Source organism: Pelodiscus sinensis, chromosome 3 (genome assembly GCF_049634645.1).
Source record: "Pelodiscus sinensis isolate JC-2024 chromosome 3, ASM4963464v1, whole genome shotgun sequence".
In the NCBI taxonomy this organism is placed as follows: Eukaryota; Metazoa; Chordata; order Testudines; family Trionychidae; genus Pelodiscus; species Pelodiscus sinensis.
In genome coordinates, this window is record NC_134713.1 from 54,233,811 (window position 1) to 54,253,550 (window position 19,740).

Consider the following 19,740-nt stretch of genomic DNA (forward strand, 5'->3'; position numbering starts at 1 on the left):
AATTTTTTAAGTTAACATTTTCAATTTTATTCCTTATGGTAGGAGGGAACATTGGCTAATGAATAGTAGGGTAATGGTCCTGGTAGTAAGAATTCATAAGCAATGGGAACATTAGAAAACATATACAAAAATAACTTTCACTGTTGCTAACACCAATTCAGCTGCACCATCGTCAGCAATACATCTTATCATTGTGTAGGTAGGTGGATTGCCAGGGTCAAGTTGGTGAGCTTCATCAACACTGTGTTGAAAACAGGTGATGGACAGCGGATCCCTTGGTTTCCTGATAAGCCTTTTCCTTATATCTCTCTGGGACAGCCAGATTTCCTGGCTCTAGATAAACTTATACTGCTCTTAATAGAGTTCAATGTTAAATGTCAGGAAGAGATCAACAGAGTGACAATGTAAGTGAGGTAATATCTTTTATTGGAGCAACTCCTGCTGGTGAGAGAGGTAAGTTTTCCAGAGGAATATATCAGTGAATCAGAAGAGAGTCTGCCTATTTACATACTTTGAAAGACTTCCTGAAGTTCCTCCCATATATGGCAGCCAACGGTGACAGAATGATAGGCTCCCAGCTGTGATGAAGTGGACCAGATACTAAATGCTGTACTTAGCAGTTGCCAAAGAGACGAAAATATTATTTACTTATTTCCTGCAGCTCCTGAATTCTCTGTGGCTGTGAAACCTAAGAGGCCTGAGGACTGTCTGGTTGTCAGCGACTGCACAAACTACTTTGCAGCTGATAACAGCCCTTCGGCTATGTCTACAATGGCGGCTTCTTGTGCCAGAAATATGCAAATGAGGCTCAGCATGGAATATCGCTGAGCCTCATTTACATACCTAATGAGCCGCCATTTTTTGCAGAAGAGGCTCTTGCGCCAGAAAGAGCTATCTACACTGTCCCTTCTTTGCGCAAGAAAAACCCTCTTGCACAATGCCGTTATTCCTGAAAATAATCAGCATAGAGGCATTGCGCAAGAGGGTTTTTCTTGCGCAAGAAGGGGCAGTTTATACACTCCTTCTGGAGCAAGAGCCTCTTCTGCAAAAAATGGCGGCTCATTAGGTATGCAAATGAGGCTCTGCGATATTCCACGCTTAGCCTCATTTGCATATTTCTGGCGCAAGAAGCCGCCAGTATAGACATAGCATTGGAGAGAACTTCCTAGGTGTCTGAGGCCAAATTCTGCCAACAGATGCATAGAAGCAGCTGCAATTAAAACCTGGGTGCTTCTGAAGAATGTGTTTCTCTGCATGAGGGCCTGTGGTTATGACTCATGTGGATGAACCCATGTTTAAATTCTAACGTGTGGCATATACTAAGTGGGGTTTTTCCTTTGCCCATCTCATATCAGCTGAGTTATTCTGGCTTTACTTCACATAGATGTCTTTTCATTTAAAACATTGAGGAGAATTAATGCTGTATTCAGGAGCTTGGTAAGGAGAAAATTCAATTTTTTTGAAATACTGTATAAGAAGCAACAATCCTTAAGTACTTACTTCTGGCAAAACTCCCATTGACATCAGAAGCAGGTTTGCCTGAATTTATGTTTCAGGAGAGCGAAGAAACAAGTATACCTGAGAATCAGATTAATTTTTTTACTTCTCATGAATAATCACCACCAGTAATAAAGGTTCCTCAGGCCAAATTAAGACATCAGCTATTTCCATGCAACAGCATTGATCTAAAATTATGCCTTTGTGACCGTGCTGCAAAACCATTGTTTTCAATAGGTTTATTTACACAGATGCAACTGAATAGATTTTAGCGAACAATTCCATTGATGATGGACATGTAATCCATTTCTCTTGCTCTCTAATTTATGTAATGTGTGCAATAGTAATAAGAAAACACTACTAAAAACTTTTGTCATTAAAATCAGCACACATGACTCAGTATACACAGGATGAACATTTTATGAAGGGGTGCCATTTTTATAAAATTGTGATTTTCAGTTTTCACAAAGAACAAACAGATGCCTGATGAAATTGATATGTGATCCATTTATAACTGATAAATGACACAATATAGAATTCAATATTACAATATAGTAAAATTAGGCACTAAGGAGAATTTTGCATAGATTAGAATTCGGTTTTCAGTTGAAATTTCTTGTAAAGACAGGGAAATTTTATGGTTGAGATGATGGACTAGAACTCAGGAGGAGCTGGATTAAATTCCTGGCTTTGCCACAGACTTTCTTTGTGATCTTAGAATAGTCACTTTGTGCCTCAGTTCCTCATCTGTAAAAATTCTGAGGGTGCTAGGAGGACAATGTAATTTTTGTTAATGCTTTGAAAATTTAAACCTTTGGCTTAATTGCAAATTCATTTGAAAATTCAGAGTCAGACCAGATATGGACTTGGACAATAATTTAGTATATTTGTACACTTTATAAAATGCTAATTTATAAAAGGAAAAATACCACTGAAGGAACAACAAATAGAATGGTTTATATGATGCAATTAAGTCTGTTATGGTGGGAGTCACTAAAAGGTGATGACACACAAAAAGGATTTTCAGTTTTCGAAGAAAAACTGTGTTGGTGTTAGTATTGTGTGGTAGAGTCTTTAGATCTCAGCAAAACAGTTTGATCTCACCTTGGAGCTCTCTAATTTGGTACAAAGTTGCTTCTTGGACAAGTGGGTGTTATAATTTGGGTTGAGATTTCTGCAAGAGGAGAATGCCTGCATGTTGTTTGTGACTATTTCTGTTCACGGTCTGGTGTAAATTAAACTAATTACACTAAGAAAATAGACACCAATGTGCTGATTTTTCCTCCTGTTGGAAAATGACCTGCAGACTCAACATCTGCATTCACTTAGCAAAGGGTGATATTACTTTAGTACCCATAAGAGTGAAGTGAACAGCTGATTAATGTTCCACAGACTCATGCAGGCTCCCACAACCATACATCAAAACAAGAAGCATTGAAGGACAGGTCTATGTACCTAGCATCTGGATGGAACTGGAAGCCTTGAGGACACTAGGTTTTAGAATGCTACAATGTTAATATAATGATTTAGGATATACACTGAAAATGCTGCCATAGCACACAGGTGCAGCGCTTCAGGTACACTGTTGTAGTGCTTCAGTGTAGACACTACATACATTAACTGTAGGGCTTCTCACTTTCTTGAGAGGCAGGAGCATTGCCTGTATTAGGGTTTAGGTCAACATAGCTACATTTCTCAAGGGTGTAGGTTTTTCACACTCCATAGAGATGTAGCTATGCCAATGTAAAATCCCATTGTAGACCAGACTTTAGATATAGGACTTATGTTTACACTGCTGGTTCTCTTTTATCTGTTTTTATTTTTTCTGTAGCAGTGGACACATCATATTATAGGAGATAACTTCTAGAACCATGGTGTCAAACCAATTCTGAAGCAGTAGCCACTATAGTGAACTAGTTACACTCAACTGGCTAAATAGCCACAAGTGGCTAGTATGTTGGACGCCACAGCTCTAGACCAAACTGATCAAGGGGCCATTTTATACCCTTGCTGCTCTGTTTGACATGTAGTTTAAAGCTCTCCTTTTTTGTCTCCTGCCTGGACCTGTCATTATGTTGAAAAAATCAGAAAATTTGGCCCAGATTAGCCTCACATCTGTAGGGGTTTTAGAGTGGCATTCTTAGATTCCATGGGCCAGCTACAACCAAGAAGAGCTTCATTCTCTTGGCAGGGATAATACCATTGCACAGACCTTGGTAGCATTAATATCATTGCATCAACCATATCTGCGTCTCCGAAGAAACTAACCTGTGCCTCTGACTTTTTTCAGCCTCATTCTCTTATAGGGCTTGGAGTAGAGCAAGGATTTCAGATAGCTTGTATAAGGGGGGGAATGGTCCCGCTATTGTGAGGAACTTTCCTGGCTTCTATACTACCCCGGTGAAATGGACCAGTGAAAGGATCTGAGTCCCCGCTCCCACTTCTTTTACCCAAAGGCCTCCCTGACCCCGAGGGCTCTCCTCCCCCTCTCCTGAGTAGCAGAGTCCTCGAAACCCCAACAAGGCTGGGCCCAGGTTTTCTGGGGCTCAATCCCCGACCTTGTAGTCACTTGGGGCAAGGGCTAGGATGTCCCCACTCCGGGGTGATCTCTACACATGGGATGTTTTCTTGACCCAGTGATCATTACATACAGTTCAAAGCAAATACAATTTATTAAACAGCAACTGATTAAAAGGAAAAGAATAAGGAAAAAGTGAGGAAGGTTAAATGAGAACACAGGGTACGTCTAGACTACAGGCTTTTGTCGACAGAAGTTTTGTCGACAGATACTGTCGACAAAACTTCTGTCGACAAAGAGCGTCTACACTACATTCAGTTCTGTCGACAAAGCAAGCTGCTTTGTCGACATGGTAGTGTGGACGCAAAGGACAGTTTACATGCAATAACACCTTCTGTCGACAGAAACTCTGTCGACAGAAGGCGTTATGCCTCGTAAAATGAGGTTTACCAGCGTCGACAAAACTGCTGAGTTCTGTCGACGTTATGTCGACAGAACTCAGTGGTAGTGTGGACGCAGGTATAGTTTTGTCGACAAAAGTCCACTTTTGTCGACAAAACTCTGTAGTCTAGACACACCCACACAGTCCTTCTCTGTAGCACGGGGACATGACAAACAGCAGTTTGCAGAGTGTAAGGACAGTTCACAATCTGTTCCTTATAGTTCCAGGGCTCTTTCTTAGGCCCTGGCTGTGCTGCAGGGAGGGAGGGGGGTGGTTGCAGGTTGGACACACTTGCTCTGGCAGTGACCACACCGTCTCAGGCTCTAGGTGGAAGAACCCCTCTCCCAGTTGTAGTTATAATACCTCTCCAAGTCTGGCCTGCAGGGCCTCTTGGCTGGTGGTATCTCCCTGCCCAGAGCCTCTTCCCCCACTTTGCTGGTCCGAGCTGCTCACCACACCCAGCTGCAGACTGTGCTGCTTTGCCAGCCTCCAGTTCCTTGTGTTGCTTCTCTACCCCTTTGGCTCTCAGGTCACTGCAGGTCTGCTTCTCACCACAGGGTCTGCGCTCCTTGGGCTGTGTGTGTGGCTCTGTCACTGTAGGTCTGCCCCTCAGCACAGCTTGCACTCCTTGGGCTGGGCGTGTCTGGCTCTGACACTGCAGGTCTGTCTTTCCACACAGCTTGCTCTTCTTGCTGCTCTTCTCAGGTCCCTCTCCTTTTCTCAGAGACCCAGATAATCCCAGCTCACACGGAGGACTGGACCTGGCCTCCTAATTGCCTCATTGGCCTGTCCAATCTGTCAATCAGGCTAAGCTGGCATGTTGGCCTCTTTCCATTGTCCTTGGGGTCTGTCAGTCTCATGGACCCTTCCCCTTTTGGTACTGGGAGCTGGCCAACCAAAAACTCCCACTGAGTTTTAGTAAGGGGCTAATAGTCCCCGTAGACTTGTACAGCTTTGTCGTTAATTGTAGAGAGTTCCTGCTGCCAGGAACCTTCTGTGAATTTAGGTCTAGACCAACAACTCTATTTTATTAGAGTCCTGGTCCTATGAAGTAATCTTGTTGTTCGATCTCCTTTTGATTTGATGTAAAAAAGATAAATAATGCAGATAATAAGCCAATAAACTAAATTGTTTAGTCTAAAGTGAAAAAGTTTATGACTTCCTTATTTTCATATAAGCAAATGAGATTTTTTAAAAATTAGAACTATTTAAGAAGCTGTATATTTTGAATAACTTAAGCAGTATTGTTAAAAAGTGTAGCCAGTTGGCAGGACTACACTTGTGGTTTGTTATTTAGAATGTTTAAGACAAACTAAGAAAGTTTAGCTAAATTGATTGCCAAAATACAAAACTGTACAATTAGAAAGAGACATACATACCCTCTTTCTGAGAAGCAATTCTTATCTCAGATGGTGTGTTTGAAAGATACACCTTTTAAACACACTTCTGTTTATATTTCTTATTTACAAGCTAAAGGTCCTCTATATGTAACTTTAACTGTAGTTTGTGCCAGGTATGTCCTTGGTATCTTCCTGTGCTTTTCTGTATCTCATGTCGAACACAATATTTCAAGTGTTGATGAGCCATACAAGTATTAACTTTACTTAGTACAAATTATTCGTGCATATTCGCTCTCACAAGTTTCCTACTAATATTCTGGATAAGGCCTCAAATGGAGTGTTGTGTCCGGTTCTGGATGCCATATTTCAGGAAAGATGCAGACAAATTGGAGAAAGTCCAGAGAAGAACACCAAAAATGATTAAAGGTTTAGAAGACATAAGCTATGGGGGAAGTTTGAAAAAGTTGGCATTGTTTAGTCTGGAGAAGAGACAAATGATGTGGGACATGATACTTTTCAAGAGCGTAAAAAGTGGTTACAAGCCGGTTATTCCTATTAACTTCTGAGAATAAGATAAAAGCTATGGCAATATATACAGCTTGTGGGGTGTATCTGGCTCACCAAACCTTTGAATCTGACCCACCACAACCTTCAGGCAGGCTCCCTGTCTGCCATTCCCCTGCATGCCACGCAATGGGAGTTGGCTGTGTTGTGCATAAGGGGTTGTGTGCAGCGTTCAAAATCCCCCATCCCACCACGGGGCAGATGTTCCAGAGATGCACGTGGCCCCAGCAGCTGGCTGCTTTGAGCAGTATGTGGGGGCAAGGGATGGTCCTTCTGGGGCTGCTGTCTAGGAGCTGCTTAGAGCAAGCACCTCTCAGCCAGAGCCTGCACCTAGCACCCTACTCTCTTCCTCGCCCCAACTCCCTGCCCCAGGTCACTACCCAAATCTTCTGAACCTCCTCTTTCACCCCTGCCCCTGGTCACAGCTCTCTCCCAGATCCTGATCCCCCTCTTACGCCTCTCTCCCTGTTCAAATTCCTCTTCTGCACCCACCTAACTGTCAGGGTAGATAAGCAGTAGAATAAATGGTTGAGGGATGTTGTGGAATCTCTGTTTTGGAAATTTTAAAGAACAGGTTAGACATATACCTGTCAGGAATGATCTAGTTATTACTTAGTCCTGAATGGAGTGCAGGGGACTAGACTAGATGACCACTTGAGGTTCCTTCCAGTCCTATGCAGCTGTGATTTTAATGACTGTAATGCCAAAGCTGACTTCAGCTTTGCAGAGTGTAGTGGGATATGGTGAATGGAATTGTGGGAAATATATATTTTTAGCATAATTCTCCAACATTTTAGGTATGTAATGTATGTTATTAAATGCATGGTATTTAATACCTACTAATGTGGTGTATACTATGCATGACACATTGTAGGAATGTGGGCCTGGCTGACTTAAATGAGGGAGAGGCCTTTTTATCAGGGAGGCCGGGGGGTGGGAGGGTGAGGCGGAAGAGAAGAATAGGGAGGTAAATTAATTAGCAGTCCTAATTCTTATTCAGCCAATTGTTAAGAGAAGTAATGGGGGTACGTCTACACTACAGCGCTAGTTTGAACTAACTTAGTTCGAATTAGTTAATTCGAACTAAGCTAGTTCGAACTAACGCATCTAGAACTAAAAACTAGTTCGAACTAGCGTTTTGCTAGTTCGAACTAGTAAGTCCACATTGAGTGGACTCTGAACAGGGCTTAATGATGGCCGGAAGCAGTGCCGGCAGGGCATAAAAGGAGGACTTAGAGCATGGAGATACTGTCTCAGGCTAGCCGAGGGCTGTGCTTAAAGGGTCCCGACCCCCACCCCGGACACACAGTTCTAAGGGGTGCCCCGCTTGCAAAGAAGTTCTGGCTTGGAGTGCCCTGAGTGCCCACACTGGGCACATCACACCACTCGGCCATCAGCCCGGCTGCACTTGCCGCAGGCTGCCATCTGGGGAGAGGGAGTAATTGGGGGGCTGCAGGAGAGCTTCCACCCCCAGAAGCCCGCAGAGCCAGCCCAGTCCTCCCCATCGGGGGCTCGTACCCCATTCCTCCCTCACCTCCTTCCACTTGCCCTTCCCTAGCCCCCCTTCTTATTGATGTACAAAATAAAGATAACGTTTCTTCCAACATTGACTCTGTCTTTATTGAAAAAAACTGGGGGAGACTGGGAAAAGGAGGTGGGAGAGGGGAAGAGAAAGGCTGGGAGAGGGGAGGGCAACTAACATGATCAGGGGTTGGGAACAGGTCCCAGATGAAGAGAGGCTACAGAGACTGGGACTGTTCAGCTTAGAAAAGAGGAGACGGAGGGGGGACAGGATAGAGGTCTCTAAAAGCAGGGGTTGGGTGGAGAGGGTGCATTCAGAAAAGTTCTTCCTGAGTTCCCATAAAGAAGGACTAGAGGACACCAAAGGAAAGGACTGGGTAGCAGGCTTGAAACTAGTAAGAGAAAGTTGTTGTTGTTGTTGACAAAGCAAATAGTTAACCTGTGGAACTCCTTGCTGCAGGAGGCTGTGAAGGCTACAACTAGAACAGAGTTGAAAGGGAAGTGAGATCAAGTCATGGAGGTTGGGTCCATGGAGTCCTATTAGCCAGAGGGTAGGAGTGGTGTCCCTGCCCAAAGTTTGTGGAAGGCTGGAGAGGGATGGCACGAGACAAATGGCTTGGTCATTGTCTTCGGTCCATCCCCTCCAGGGTCCCTAGGGTTGGCCGCTGTGGGCAGACAGGCTACTGGGCTAGATGGACCTTTGGTCTGACCCAGGACGGCCATTGTAAGCTCAGGGCTCAGTGTCGGGGGTCTCAGTGGACCCCCTTGATTTTCATGCACACCTGGTCCTGGGTGGCCAGGCTGGCAGCTCTCCTGCCCTAGACGGCCACTTTCCTGTGCCTAGTGCGGAGATCGTGGACGAGGTCCACGATGTCCGCACTAGCCCAGGAAGGTGCCCGCCTCTTGCGGTCCAGGGCAAGCTCCCGGGAGCCGCCAGCCTGGTCCCGGCAAGAGGGGGTGGGCTGGGGGGCATCGGGTGGGTGGCTCTGTGCCGTGCCAGGTGCAGGGTCTGCTGGCTGGGTGCTGGCAGGCTTGCACCTGGCACGGGCACCGTAGCCAGCCCGTGCCCCTTTAAGGGGTCCGGGGCCGGGAGGGGGGCATAGAGTTTCCCTGGTGTTGGCCAGAGTGGCCACCAGGGAAACCTGGGGAGGGCTAGCCTCCCACTAGTTCGAACTAAAGGGCTACACAGCCCTTAGTTCGAACTAGCTAGTTCGAACTAGGCGTTAGTCCTCGTAAAATGAGGTTTACCTAGTTCGAACTAAGCGCTCCGCTAGTTTGATTCAAATTCGAACTAGCGAAGCGCTAGTGTAGCGCATAGGAAAGTTAGTTCGAACTAACGTCCGTTAGTTCGAACTAACTTTCTAGTGTAGACATACCCTGGGGGATAATGTTGATGTTGTTGCCACCTTCTTATTTGTATTATGTCTTGAAAGGGAAAGCAGGCATTCACATGGCACTTTTGTAGCTGCCATTGCAAGGTATTTACATGCTAAACATGTATAAGACCAGTCCAGACTTCATACTATTCCTGGGCCTAAAACTTGAAAGTATGTAGGAAATCTGTTGATACCAGAGTGGCTTTACCTCATCTTTTCTGTAAATGTGTCAAATAAAGAGACTACGAAAGACAGGATGATATTCAATTAAAATACAACATCAAGAGACAGGCCAATAATGGGAATTCTTTAGATTGTAAACTTTTTTGGGTTGGAATTCCCTTATTTTTAGCACAGTTTATGCATCCATAAATTATATTTACGCATCCATAAATTATATTTAAATTTATGGGAAAAGTCAGTTGCAATTTCTGCTCCCTTACTAATGAGGAAACATTGGTGCAGATCTCTGGTATATGTGCCTTTTAATGCATTGGTCATGAACTGGCCATAAGTCATGTTACTTCATTACAAGAAAGTAGATCTGGAAACATTATTATAAGCATAAGTTAATAGTGTCACTACCTTAAATAACTTTAACCATTTGCAACTGTTTAGTCACCAGAGAGGGGCCTGGCTCTATGGGCCTTTGTGCATCTGTCAACTAAATCAGAGCTCTCAGTGAAGAATCTAGCATTCATGAGAATTATGTGCATTTGGGACACTCCCTAGAGAACTGGTTACATAGACTAGATTGGAATGTAAAATTCAATGTTCATCTTTGACAGATACAGGGCTTGCCTTAGGGAAAATGGCACCCTGGGTGAACTTGCATTTTGGTACCCTGATCCCTGTGGGCACGGTGCCCCCCACTGTCCATGGCCCCCCATGGGCATCCCATCCTTCCTTCCCTCTTAGCCCCTACACTGGGTGCCACATTCATTCCTAATCCATGCACTTCCCTCCTGAGCCCCTAATTCCTGTATTGTGTTTGCCCCCTTCATCCCAACCTCTGCATTGCCCTCATGTAGGTCAATCCCTGCACCCCATTTGCTCCTATTTATGAACCTTTCTCCTGAGCCCCTAACCTCCTCATCCTGCTTCTCCACCCATGAGGGGAAACTGACCTGGATGCACAAAGCAGCTGGTATTGCTGCTCACTGCCCCACTGGACTGCTGTTTCTCTGCCCTGTGAACCCTATGGGGCTGTGAGTGGGGGAGCAAGAAGCAATGTCAGAGCTCCCTGTATCCAGGTCACTTTCCTTTCCTGAGCTGCGTAAGAAGGGGGCTGCAGCAGCTATTGATGCTCCAGCACAGCCCAGGTGTCAAAGTGATGACCTGATTCAATACAGGAAACCCTGGTGATGTGTGTTGGGGGCATCTTTGTGAGGGGAGTGTGTGTGCACCTGAGAGAGTGTATGAGTGTGCAGACTCTTTAAGAAAGTACTCAGAGTACGGAGCCTGGAGGAGGCTGGTTCAGACACAAACAACAGCCAGGACCTAGAGATGCAGCAGCACATACAGATTCATAGGCGCTGCCTTCCCTTCCAGTTGCGGGGTGCTCAATCTTTGCTCTACCACTGGTCCAGCCCTCACTTTGCCCCTTCCTCCAAGCCCCCGCCCTGTCTCCTCCCCCAAGTGTGGCACTTCTATGCTCCTCTCCTTCCTCCTGTACAGTCCTGAATGTCACAAATCAGCTGTTCGTGATGTTCTGGAAGCGCTGGGAGGGCTGGTCAGCAGGGCCACCAGAAGGTGAGAGGCACGGGAGGCGGGGGGATGGAGGCAGAGGGAGAGAGCTTGGCTGCCAACAGGTGCTCTGCACGCATTAATTTTTCCCCATGGATGCTCCAGCCTTGGAGCACTTACAGAGTCAGTACCTTATGCACAGATTTGCCCTGTCCCATCACCCTAGTTTAGAGGAAATCTGGTACATGGGTATGAGGATGAGGGACACCGTAACATCAGCCCAGCAGAGGGGAGGAACTCTTAGTCTGGAGTAGCCAGGGGCAGCTCTGTGGAGGTAGAGATGGGTAGGGACAGGAACAGTAGTGACTGCACACATGGCACAGGAAAAGGGAGGTACACCCCTGCTCTGGAGGAGTCACCGGGTTCAGGTGGCTGGCTGTCTAGTTGCCCCCAGAAGCTTGAGTCTCTTTCTCCCCCGCCCCCTCCAATGCCACTTGCCTGCCTGCCGCCTCCATCAGCCCAGCTGGCTCTCTGCAGGTGAGGTGTGAATCCAAACCTTGTGCATGTTGCCTTCTTTGGCAGGCCATCCAGGGCAGGGATTCCTATGGCCCACCCTGAAGACAGGATCTGGACAGATATAATCCTGCTCCACTTGTATTCACATTACGCAGAGCAAAACTGTACTCCTTTTCTTCAGACCTGCGTGTGCCATAGAATTAAGTTATAGGGTGTGCCACTGCTGGGCTTCAATCTTTCCCATTATCTTCTGTATTTCCATGCAGTAATAAGACCATAACGTGACAATAATAATGTGGGAGAGAATAGCAAGTTTTCTTGTTGTCTGATGAATTCAGTATGTTCTGTGACTGCTTTAGATCAAACTAATAGCTGAATCAATGAGAGCAGAGAGGGATTCCTGGTAAACCCTCTGCTGCAGGAATCCTGCCCCTGCAAGGCAGAGCAGGATTCCCTGGGACCCAGGCCAAGGAGGAGCTCTCTGGGATGAGTCACTTGGCTGCTCAACTGATCGTGCTGTCTGACCTGCAGAGCATGCCCCCTTAGGTGGTGCACTTCAGTGCATTCCCATGTGCTACAGAGGGATGATCTCTAACAATCTGTGTGGATGGGAATCTTCCTGCCTTCCCCTCCCTTCGTGTATTAGCCCTTAAACTGTATGCTGTTTTGCTTACTTTTTTAGCTGTCAGGATGTGCAGACTCCTTGAACAGTTTTTTTATGTATTGGTTTGTCTAATTTGGGGTTTTTTTTGAGAGAGACAAGGTGGATGATGTAACATCTTTTATTGGACCAACTTCAGTGAGGGAAAGAGACAAGATTTTGGTCTTCCAGGAGGCTCATTGTCTTATTAGTTTAGATGATCTAAGGTAATTATTAGGACAGAATTTTTTAGCTTTGCAAAAGATAAGCAGTGAGTCCCTTTCCCTATGGGATCAGTTGAATGAAATGCTTGAAGGCGATTATTCTGTCCAGGAGCTTAGCTCACGAGTATAGAAAGTGTTTAAAACATTTTTATAATGAAACTAGTGAAATGCACTACACAGTTCAGCACAACACCAAGGGTGAGATTTTATCCTGTGCTTCTTAGACCACCCTATGCCTATTGCTACTGATAGCTATTCAATTTTTCAAAAATTTCCAACCAACCACAGAAGAAATAAATAAAGGAGATAAGCATCTAGAAGAAAGAATATTGGCTCTCAGCCTTTGGTGGGCTAGCGCAGTGGTCAGAACATCTGGAGAGAAGAGATGGGATCACATGCCACCTTTCTGCTTTCTTAGTCCTGAGACTTACCAGAGTCTGAACTTGCTATGGCACAAAACTGCTCTAATTTGCATTACTAGATGTAGGCTCTAAAGGAACTACTTTACTGACCAGTGCATGGGTTTGTAGTTGTTCCCCTTCAAGCTCTCACACATCTCCTCCCCAGCCTGGAATACCACCTATTCAGGATGAGGGTTGGGGGTTGGAGTTGCAGGAACATGCATGCTCTGTGAGGATTGTTATTTATTGCTGAGTCATTGTGTTTAAAATAAGAGCTACAATCTTTTTAACATTGATATTTTTTATAAAATGAGGCTTTCTGGAAGAACTTTATTGCATTTTTCTCTTCTCTTCTCAATTTAGGTTCCATTGGAACTCTTGTTCTTCCAGCAGTAAGTATTCTTTTCTGGTCATACTTGACGTTCATAGCAAATGTTCATAGCAAATGTTTATGTTGGATAACTACAGTCTCTCAATGCTTTTTTTTATTGACTTACTAGAAGATTTACCAGGCATTGTTCGCGTCCTTAACTTAAGTTTTGTTTTTCTTTATTTAAATCATTGTTCTGGGGTGGGGCTGGAGTTCATGGGTTCAATATGCAGGCTACCCTGAAGAAAGAGGCCGACCCTTACCCTTTTTCACCACGGTTGGGGCCAGGTGAGAAGTGCCTCAAAAGAGTGTAAGTTAGGTTATGGTTGGTAGATATCATTCTTCCCAACACACTGTGAATGCTAGAGGAAATAGTGCCAAAACCATTTTACATTGATTGTGTTCAGTCACAATATATAATTGCATTCTCTAGCAAGCAAATTTTCCAACTTCAAACAATGTTAGATATTGCAGAATATGCATGGACAATGAATTTTGAATTTGTAATTCTAAGTATTCACCTTGGAAACCTGATTTCAAGAGCTCTATTATCCTGTCATGGAACAAATTTTACCAAGGGCTCATTTTCAAAGGTGTTATTGGAACAGTCTTTATAGTAGGCATGCTAAGAGCCATTGAACCAAACTGTAAACCCTGTATAAAATGGAAACTAATTCAAACTAAGTGGTGCTGCAGGCCCCCATATTCACACTCAGGGTATGATTAGACTATATCCCTCTTTCGACAGGGGGATGTAAATTAGACACTTCGAAATTGCAAATGAAGCGGGGATTTGAATTTTCCGTATTTCATTTGCATAATCGCGTCATGGCGCTTTTTCAAAAGAGCGCCATTTTGAAAGTAAAACCACAGTCTAGACGTGGTTCTTTCGAAAAAGCCTTCCCCTTTCGAAAGAACCGCGTCTAGACTGTGGTTTTACTTTCAAAATGGCGCTCTTTCAAAAAAGCGCCATGATGCGATTATGCAAATGAAATGCGGGAAATTCAAATCCCAGCTTCATTTGCAATTTCGAAGTGCCTGATTTACCTTCCTCTGTCGAAAGAGGGATGTAGGCTAAACACAACCTCATAGTTCCAGCACCTATATCAGCAGTTGAAGTCAATGGGTGATGCAGATGTTAAGCATCTTTGAAATTCAGGCTCCAGTAATATGTGTGTTCAATAACAACAGTTAAATGTGACTGATAAATATAAAATATTTTAAGTAACACTCACACTGAGCAGTTTGTGAATTGTGAGAAATCCATAGGTTGCAATATATTTGCACAAAACATTCATTCAGCAAATAGACTAAGAATTGCAGCCCATTCTTGGATAATTGGTTCCAGGAAGCATTAGATCTAAAAATGGCTTTGATGAGGAGTCTGTAGAGTTCAGCAAGTCTCTAATTACTATCTGAAGCTAGGATAACTAAGGCTACGATTTTTTCATGGTTATTTTTAGTAAAAGTCACAGACAAGCCATGGGCAGTAAACAAAAATTCTCTGAGTCTGTGACTGGTCCCTGACTTTACCAAAAATAACTGGGAGGGGGCCAGGGCTAGTTTGGGAGGGGAAATGGAGTCCCATGGTGGGGGGCGGTGTGTGATGGGCCAAACTCCTGTCATGGGTATGTGTGGGAGGCACAGCTCTAGCTTCAGTGGCTGCAGCAGGAGGTGTAGCCATGGAGGGCACACAGCCCCCATTCCAGAGCTGGCTGCAACTGTGGGACAGGGGTGTGTGGCCTGGGCTGCAGCCCTTGCCAAGCCTGTCCACAGCCCAGGCAGGGCTGGCCCAAGCCCTTTTGGCACCCTGGGCCCGGGCGTGTGGCGCCGCCGCAGGGCGCATGCGCAGGCCCGCCCACCCGTGGGGCTCGGGCCCGTCCCTGGAGCGCACAGTGCATGCATGCGCCGGCCATGGTCGCTGGCGCGCAGCCCGGGGCCCGCCCCTGGGGCACATGACACATGCGCTGCCCAGCCCAGCCCAGCCCGGCCAGTGCTGCTGGCACACGTGCCGGGCTGTGCAAGGCCTCCAGCCGTGGGGGCAAGGGTGCTGCTGTCCTGCGCCGCAGGGCCGGCGCTGCGGGAGCCGGGCACGCGGCTCCTGATGGCAGCTGTAAGGGACGCCCCTTTCAGCTGCCATCAGGTGCCCCCCGTGGTTGGCGCCCTGGGCAGCTGCCTGGCTCACCCATGCCTCCGTCCGGCCCTGAGCCCAGGGCGGGGGGAGTGCATAGCCCTAGGAAGCTACAAAGGATGCATGGCCAGAGCTGCATCCCCCGGCAGAAGCCACTGGTCAGGGTGCGTGGCCCCAGATGCAGCCCCTGGTGAAAGGCATGGATGGGGCTGGAGCACGTGGTCTCAGTTGCACTCCCTGGTGGAAGCTTCATGGCTGGAGTTACAAGGTCCTGTTTCCAGTCAGCCCCAATTACAGGTCAGGGGCACACAGTCCTGCCTCTGTCTCCTAAAGCATAGAAGTCACAGAAGTCCAGTAAATCGTAGCCTTAATTATAACTAATTAGTTCTTTTGAGGGATTTTTTTTCAGTTGCATGGCTACAGTAGTCAAGCATGTTACTTACAGTATAAATGTCTGGTAACACAATCTGCATAAAATGTTACTATTTTTGGTTGTCATATTTTCCAAAAGAAACAATGACTTCATGGGCTCAGATGAGAGCCCATGATAGTAACTGATGTGGTTTACAGCTGTGCTTGATATGTGCCTGACTATTATTGCTGTTATTGTTAAGAAAAAGAAAGCAAAAACGAAGGCCATGCTGACAGAGAATGCTTAGTGTCATGGCTGGGAAGGAGAGAGTAATGTAAACGTAGAGTGTAAGTGGGAAAGCACATAATAAACTCCTACTGGTACCCCTTAGAGACCAAACTCTTGTTTGGTCAGGAAATACCTTTTTAGAAGTAGCATTTTATGAAACTGAAAAATTGGAGTGACTGGCTACCATTATTTTAGCTGTGATTTCCCGAGCTTGTGGTCGCTGTAAGCTGAGAAATGTGACCAAAGATTCAAGTTAACTTTAGCAATACAGTTATGCTGCCTCATTTCCCTACTGCTGGTTTTATAATTCTGATAACTTATGACATCAGCATCAAAAAGGATGAAATAGGCAAGAAAGTGACAGGAGGAAAAAAAATTTTTTTCAGGACATGTTAGCGTTATTGGGAAGTCAAAAAGATGATAGAGCAATCTTTCTGGTTGCCATTACTATTATTAACAAAAATCTATAAAACAATATTTGGAAATTGCAAATGATCCATGTGGATTTTTCAGTAAAAACATATACCAAATCCTTGCAAGTGTGCTCATATAATAATTGTAAGGAATATTTTCATTTGCTATGGTAAAAAAGAGCATGCGTTTTATTTGGTTTATTCATTGTTTTGAATGCTCTTAATATTTCTTGAACTTTTTGATGTGGGTTCTTGCCTTTATTCACAGAGTGCATCTACACTGCACCATTATGTTGAGATAACTAGCATTATTTCAAAATAACAATGCGAGTGTCTACACAGCCATTCTATCATTTCAAAATAATTTTGAAATAACAGACAGCTTATTTCAAAATCTGTAAACCTCATTATATGAGGAATAACGTCCATTTCAAAATAGCTATTTCGAAATAAAGTGTGCATAGATGCTCCACTGCTGCTATTTCGAATAGCCCTCCACCATGGCCATTCTAAGTTATTCCTCCCCAGGGCCTCCTAGGGCTCTAAATCAAGATAGCACATCTACACTAGGGAAGCCTGCCTCGGACTAATTTTGAGGCTTCCCTGCAGTGTAGCCAGGCTATTTTGAAATAAGTTATGTAGATGTTCAGTGTAGACATACCCACAGTGAATACCCCTCATTGAATGCATTTACATATTCAGAAATTTAACTCTTTATATTTGGCATATTGAGCCAATTTTTTGACCAAAGTTATAAAAGGGGCTGTGTCCCTTTAGTTAACTTTTTCTAGAACATTTGGTCATGAAGTGTTAGAGGCTTAGAAAACATGAATCATATGTTAATGGCAGTGGCTACGTCTACACTGGCCCCTTTTCCGGAAGGGGCATGTTAATTTCAGCGATCGTAATAGGGAAATCCGCGGGGGATTTAAATATCCCCTGCGGCATTTAAATAAAAATGTCCGCCGCTTTTTTCCGGCTTTTAGAAAAGCCAGAAAAGAGCGTCTACACTGGCCCCGATCCTCCGGAAAAAGCACCCTTTTCCGGAGGATCTTATTCCTACTTTGAAAGCGGCGGACATTTTTATTTAAATGCCGCGGGGGATATTTAAATCCCCCGCGGATTTCCCTATTACGATCGCTGAAATTAACATGCCCCTTCCGGAAAAGGGGCCAGTGTAGACGTAGCCGGTATGTCTACAAAAGCCTACTGTTTAAAAAAAGCATGAAGTTTAGTGTGGCATTTTCCCTCCTTAGTTTGGTAAGCCCTAATTTGAATGATGGTGTTGGTTTCTGTGATAAATGTGCAATTGGCATAGGAAGCAAAAAGATAGAACGAGAGAGAAGAAGAAAGTATGGTAGAACCTTAGAGTAACGAGAATCAGAATTATAAACTGACTAGTCAAACAAATATTTCATTTGGAAACAGAAGAACACAATCAGGCAGCTGCAGCAGAGAGAGAAAGGGGGAGGGGTTAAAAATCAAAAACAATTCAGTAATCTGTTAAATGTAAACGACTAAAGAAAATAAAAGGGAAACAGCATTTTTTTTCTTCATAGTAAAGTTTCAAAGCTGCATTAAGTTAATGTTCAGCCGCTCTGCAGACGCTTGGCTGCTTCATGGGGAACCGTGCTGCCGCCGACCTCCTTGATCTCCCCTGGCCAGTCGCACTGCCCCTGACCTTCCCTATCTCTCCCGGCCAGTCGCGCTGCCCCGACGTCCCTGCCCTAGTTGGGGGCAGCGCGACCGGCTGGGAGAGATCGGGGAGGTCGAGGGCAGCGCGACTGGCTGGGGGAGATCAAGGAGGTCGGCGGCAGCATGACTGGCCAGGAGAGATAGGGGAGGTCGGGGGCAGTGCGACTGGCCAGGAGAGCTAGGGGAGGTCAGGGGCAGTGCGACTGGCCGGGGGAGGTCGAGGGCAGCATGACTGGCTGCGGGAGATCAAGGAAGTTGGGGGTAGCGCGACTGGCCGGGAGGGATAAGGGAGGTTGGAGGCAGCACGGCTGGCCAGAGGGGATGGGTGATATCAGAGCGCCCTGCGACCTTCAGAGGGCGGGGGCGGATGATCTCTGGCATCCTGCCGCATGGCCTTGCTCCCTTCTCCCTCTTCTTTCACTGCCTTTGTCTCTGCACTGTCTGGCACCTTCCCTTCCGCATTCCGCTCTGCCCGCTCCGCCGCCCGCACAGTTGCGTTGGGCGGCCACAGGCAGGTCGGATAACACGGAATGTCGGATAAAGGAAAGTCAGAAATTCATATATACCTTTTGGGTTTCACTTGATTTGACTTCAGAGATTTTATTCCAGATTTACACCATTATAACTGCAAACAGAAGGCCATCTCACACCATAAGGGGTTTTATTTTTTTTAGCAGACATCAGCTGAGTGTTTTGTTTATAAATCTGATGGTATAACAGGACTCGGAATGTGAGTTAGCTTGGGTCAAGGATCTACAGTACCCCAGGCTCACTCATTATGTACCAGTACCCCATTCAAGGTGAAACTCCCCTGTGTATCACATGACTCTCTACATTACTCAGGCCCTGCATACCCGCTAAGCACAGCCAAAAGGGTTTCCTCACTGGACCAGCATTGAAGACTATAACTGTGGCCAGTTGGGGCAGAGCTTGGAGATTCCCATGTATTATTGTTTTCCCATAAAATACTGGAAGGGCAAAGATAATTATTAGAAAAGTATTATTAGAAAAATTATAGTATGTGTGCAAAGTATGAACATTTAAGGCATTATAACATGGCCAAAATTAAATCCAGTTTTCCCTGAAAGACACTCTTCCCAGGGTGATGGCACAATTCCTCAAAGGTATTTAGGTGCCTAACTCCCAATCAAATAAATACTTCTAAATACCTTTAAGAATCTGGGCATATCCCTCTTTCAAATTTTCACTTTTTACCCCAAAGTGAGTGGTGCTGCAGTAGAGATGGGGAATCATTTTTGGTTTGGGGGCCATTGACGTGCAGAAAAATCAGTTGGAGGCTGCACAAAAATGAGATGCAAGCAAGCAAGCAAGCAAACAAAACACCACCTAATTGAAATGAAGGGTTCAGCGGTGTATGGGAGGGGACTGCTGGGAAGTGGCAGTGGGGTCTAGACATGAGGAAGGGTGCAGAAGTGGGTTGGGGGTTGGTGGATCTGAGAAGGTGATAGGGTATAGGAGAGGGATGGGTGGGAGGTAGAGTGAAGGCCAATCGGAGAAGTGGCAGTCTCTATATAAACTCCCCTCTGTGCTGCTGTTTTCCCAACTGGGGGGAAGGAGAGGGAGTCTCTTCCTCCCCTCACCAGGCAGAGCCTGTGGGTTGGATCCGGCCCCAGTTTGCCTGACTCCAGCCCCTGAGGGGGTTCTAAGGGCTCCCCGACGCTGGGAGAGAGAGCCCTGAGCCTCAGCGGCCGAATACAGGGAAGTTGGGGACTGGATCTAGCCCCAGGGCCATAGATTTCCTATCC

The 19,740-nt window shown here is 45.6% G+C and overlaps 1 protein-coding gene across 1 annotated transcript in view; it reads left to right on the plus strand.

The window, feature by feature from the left end:
• CD109 (CD109 molecule) overlaps positions 1–19,740 on the plus strand; it is a 139,469-nt gene that overhangs the window by 21,224 nt on the left and 98,505 nt on the right. The window contains exon 3 of the mRNA XM_075923776.1: positions 13,089–13,117. Coding sequence (XP_075779891.1) covers positions 13,089–13,117 — 29 coding nt within the window. The remainder of the gene's footprint in view (positions 1–13,088; positions 13,118–19,740) is intronic.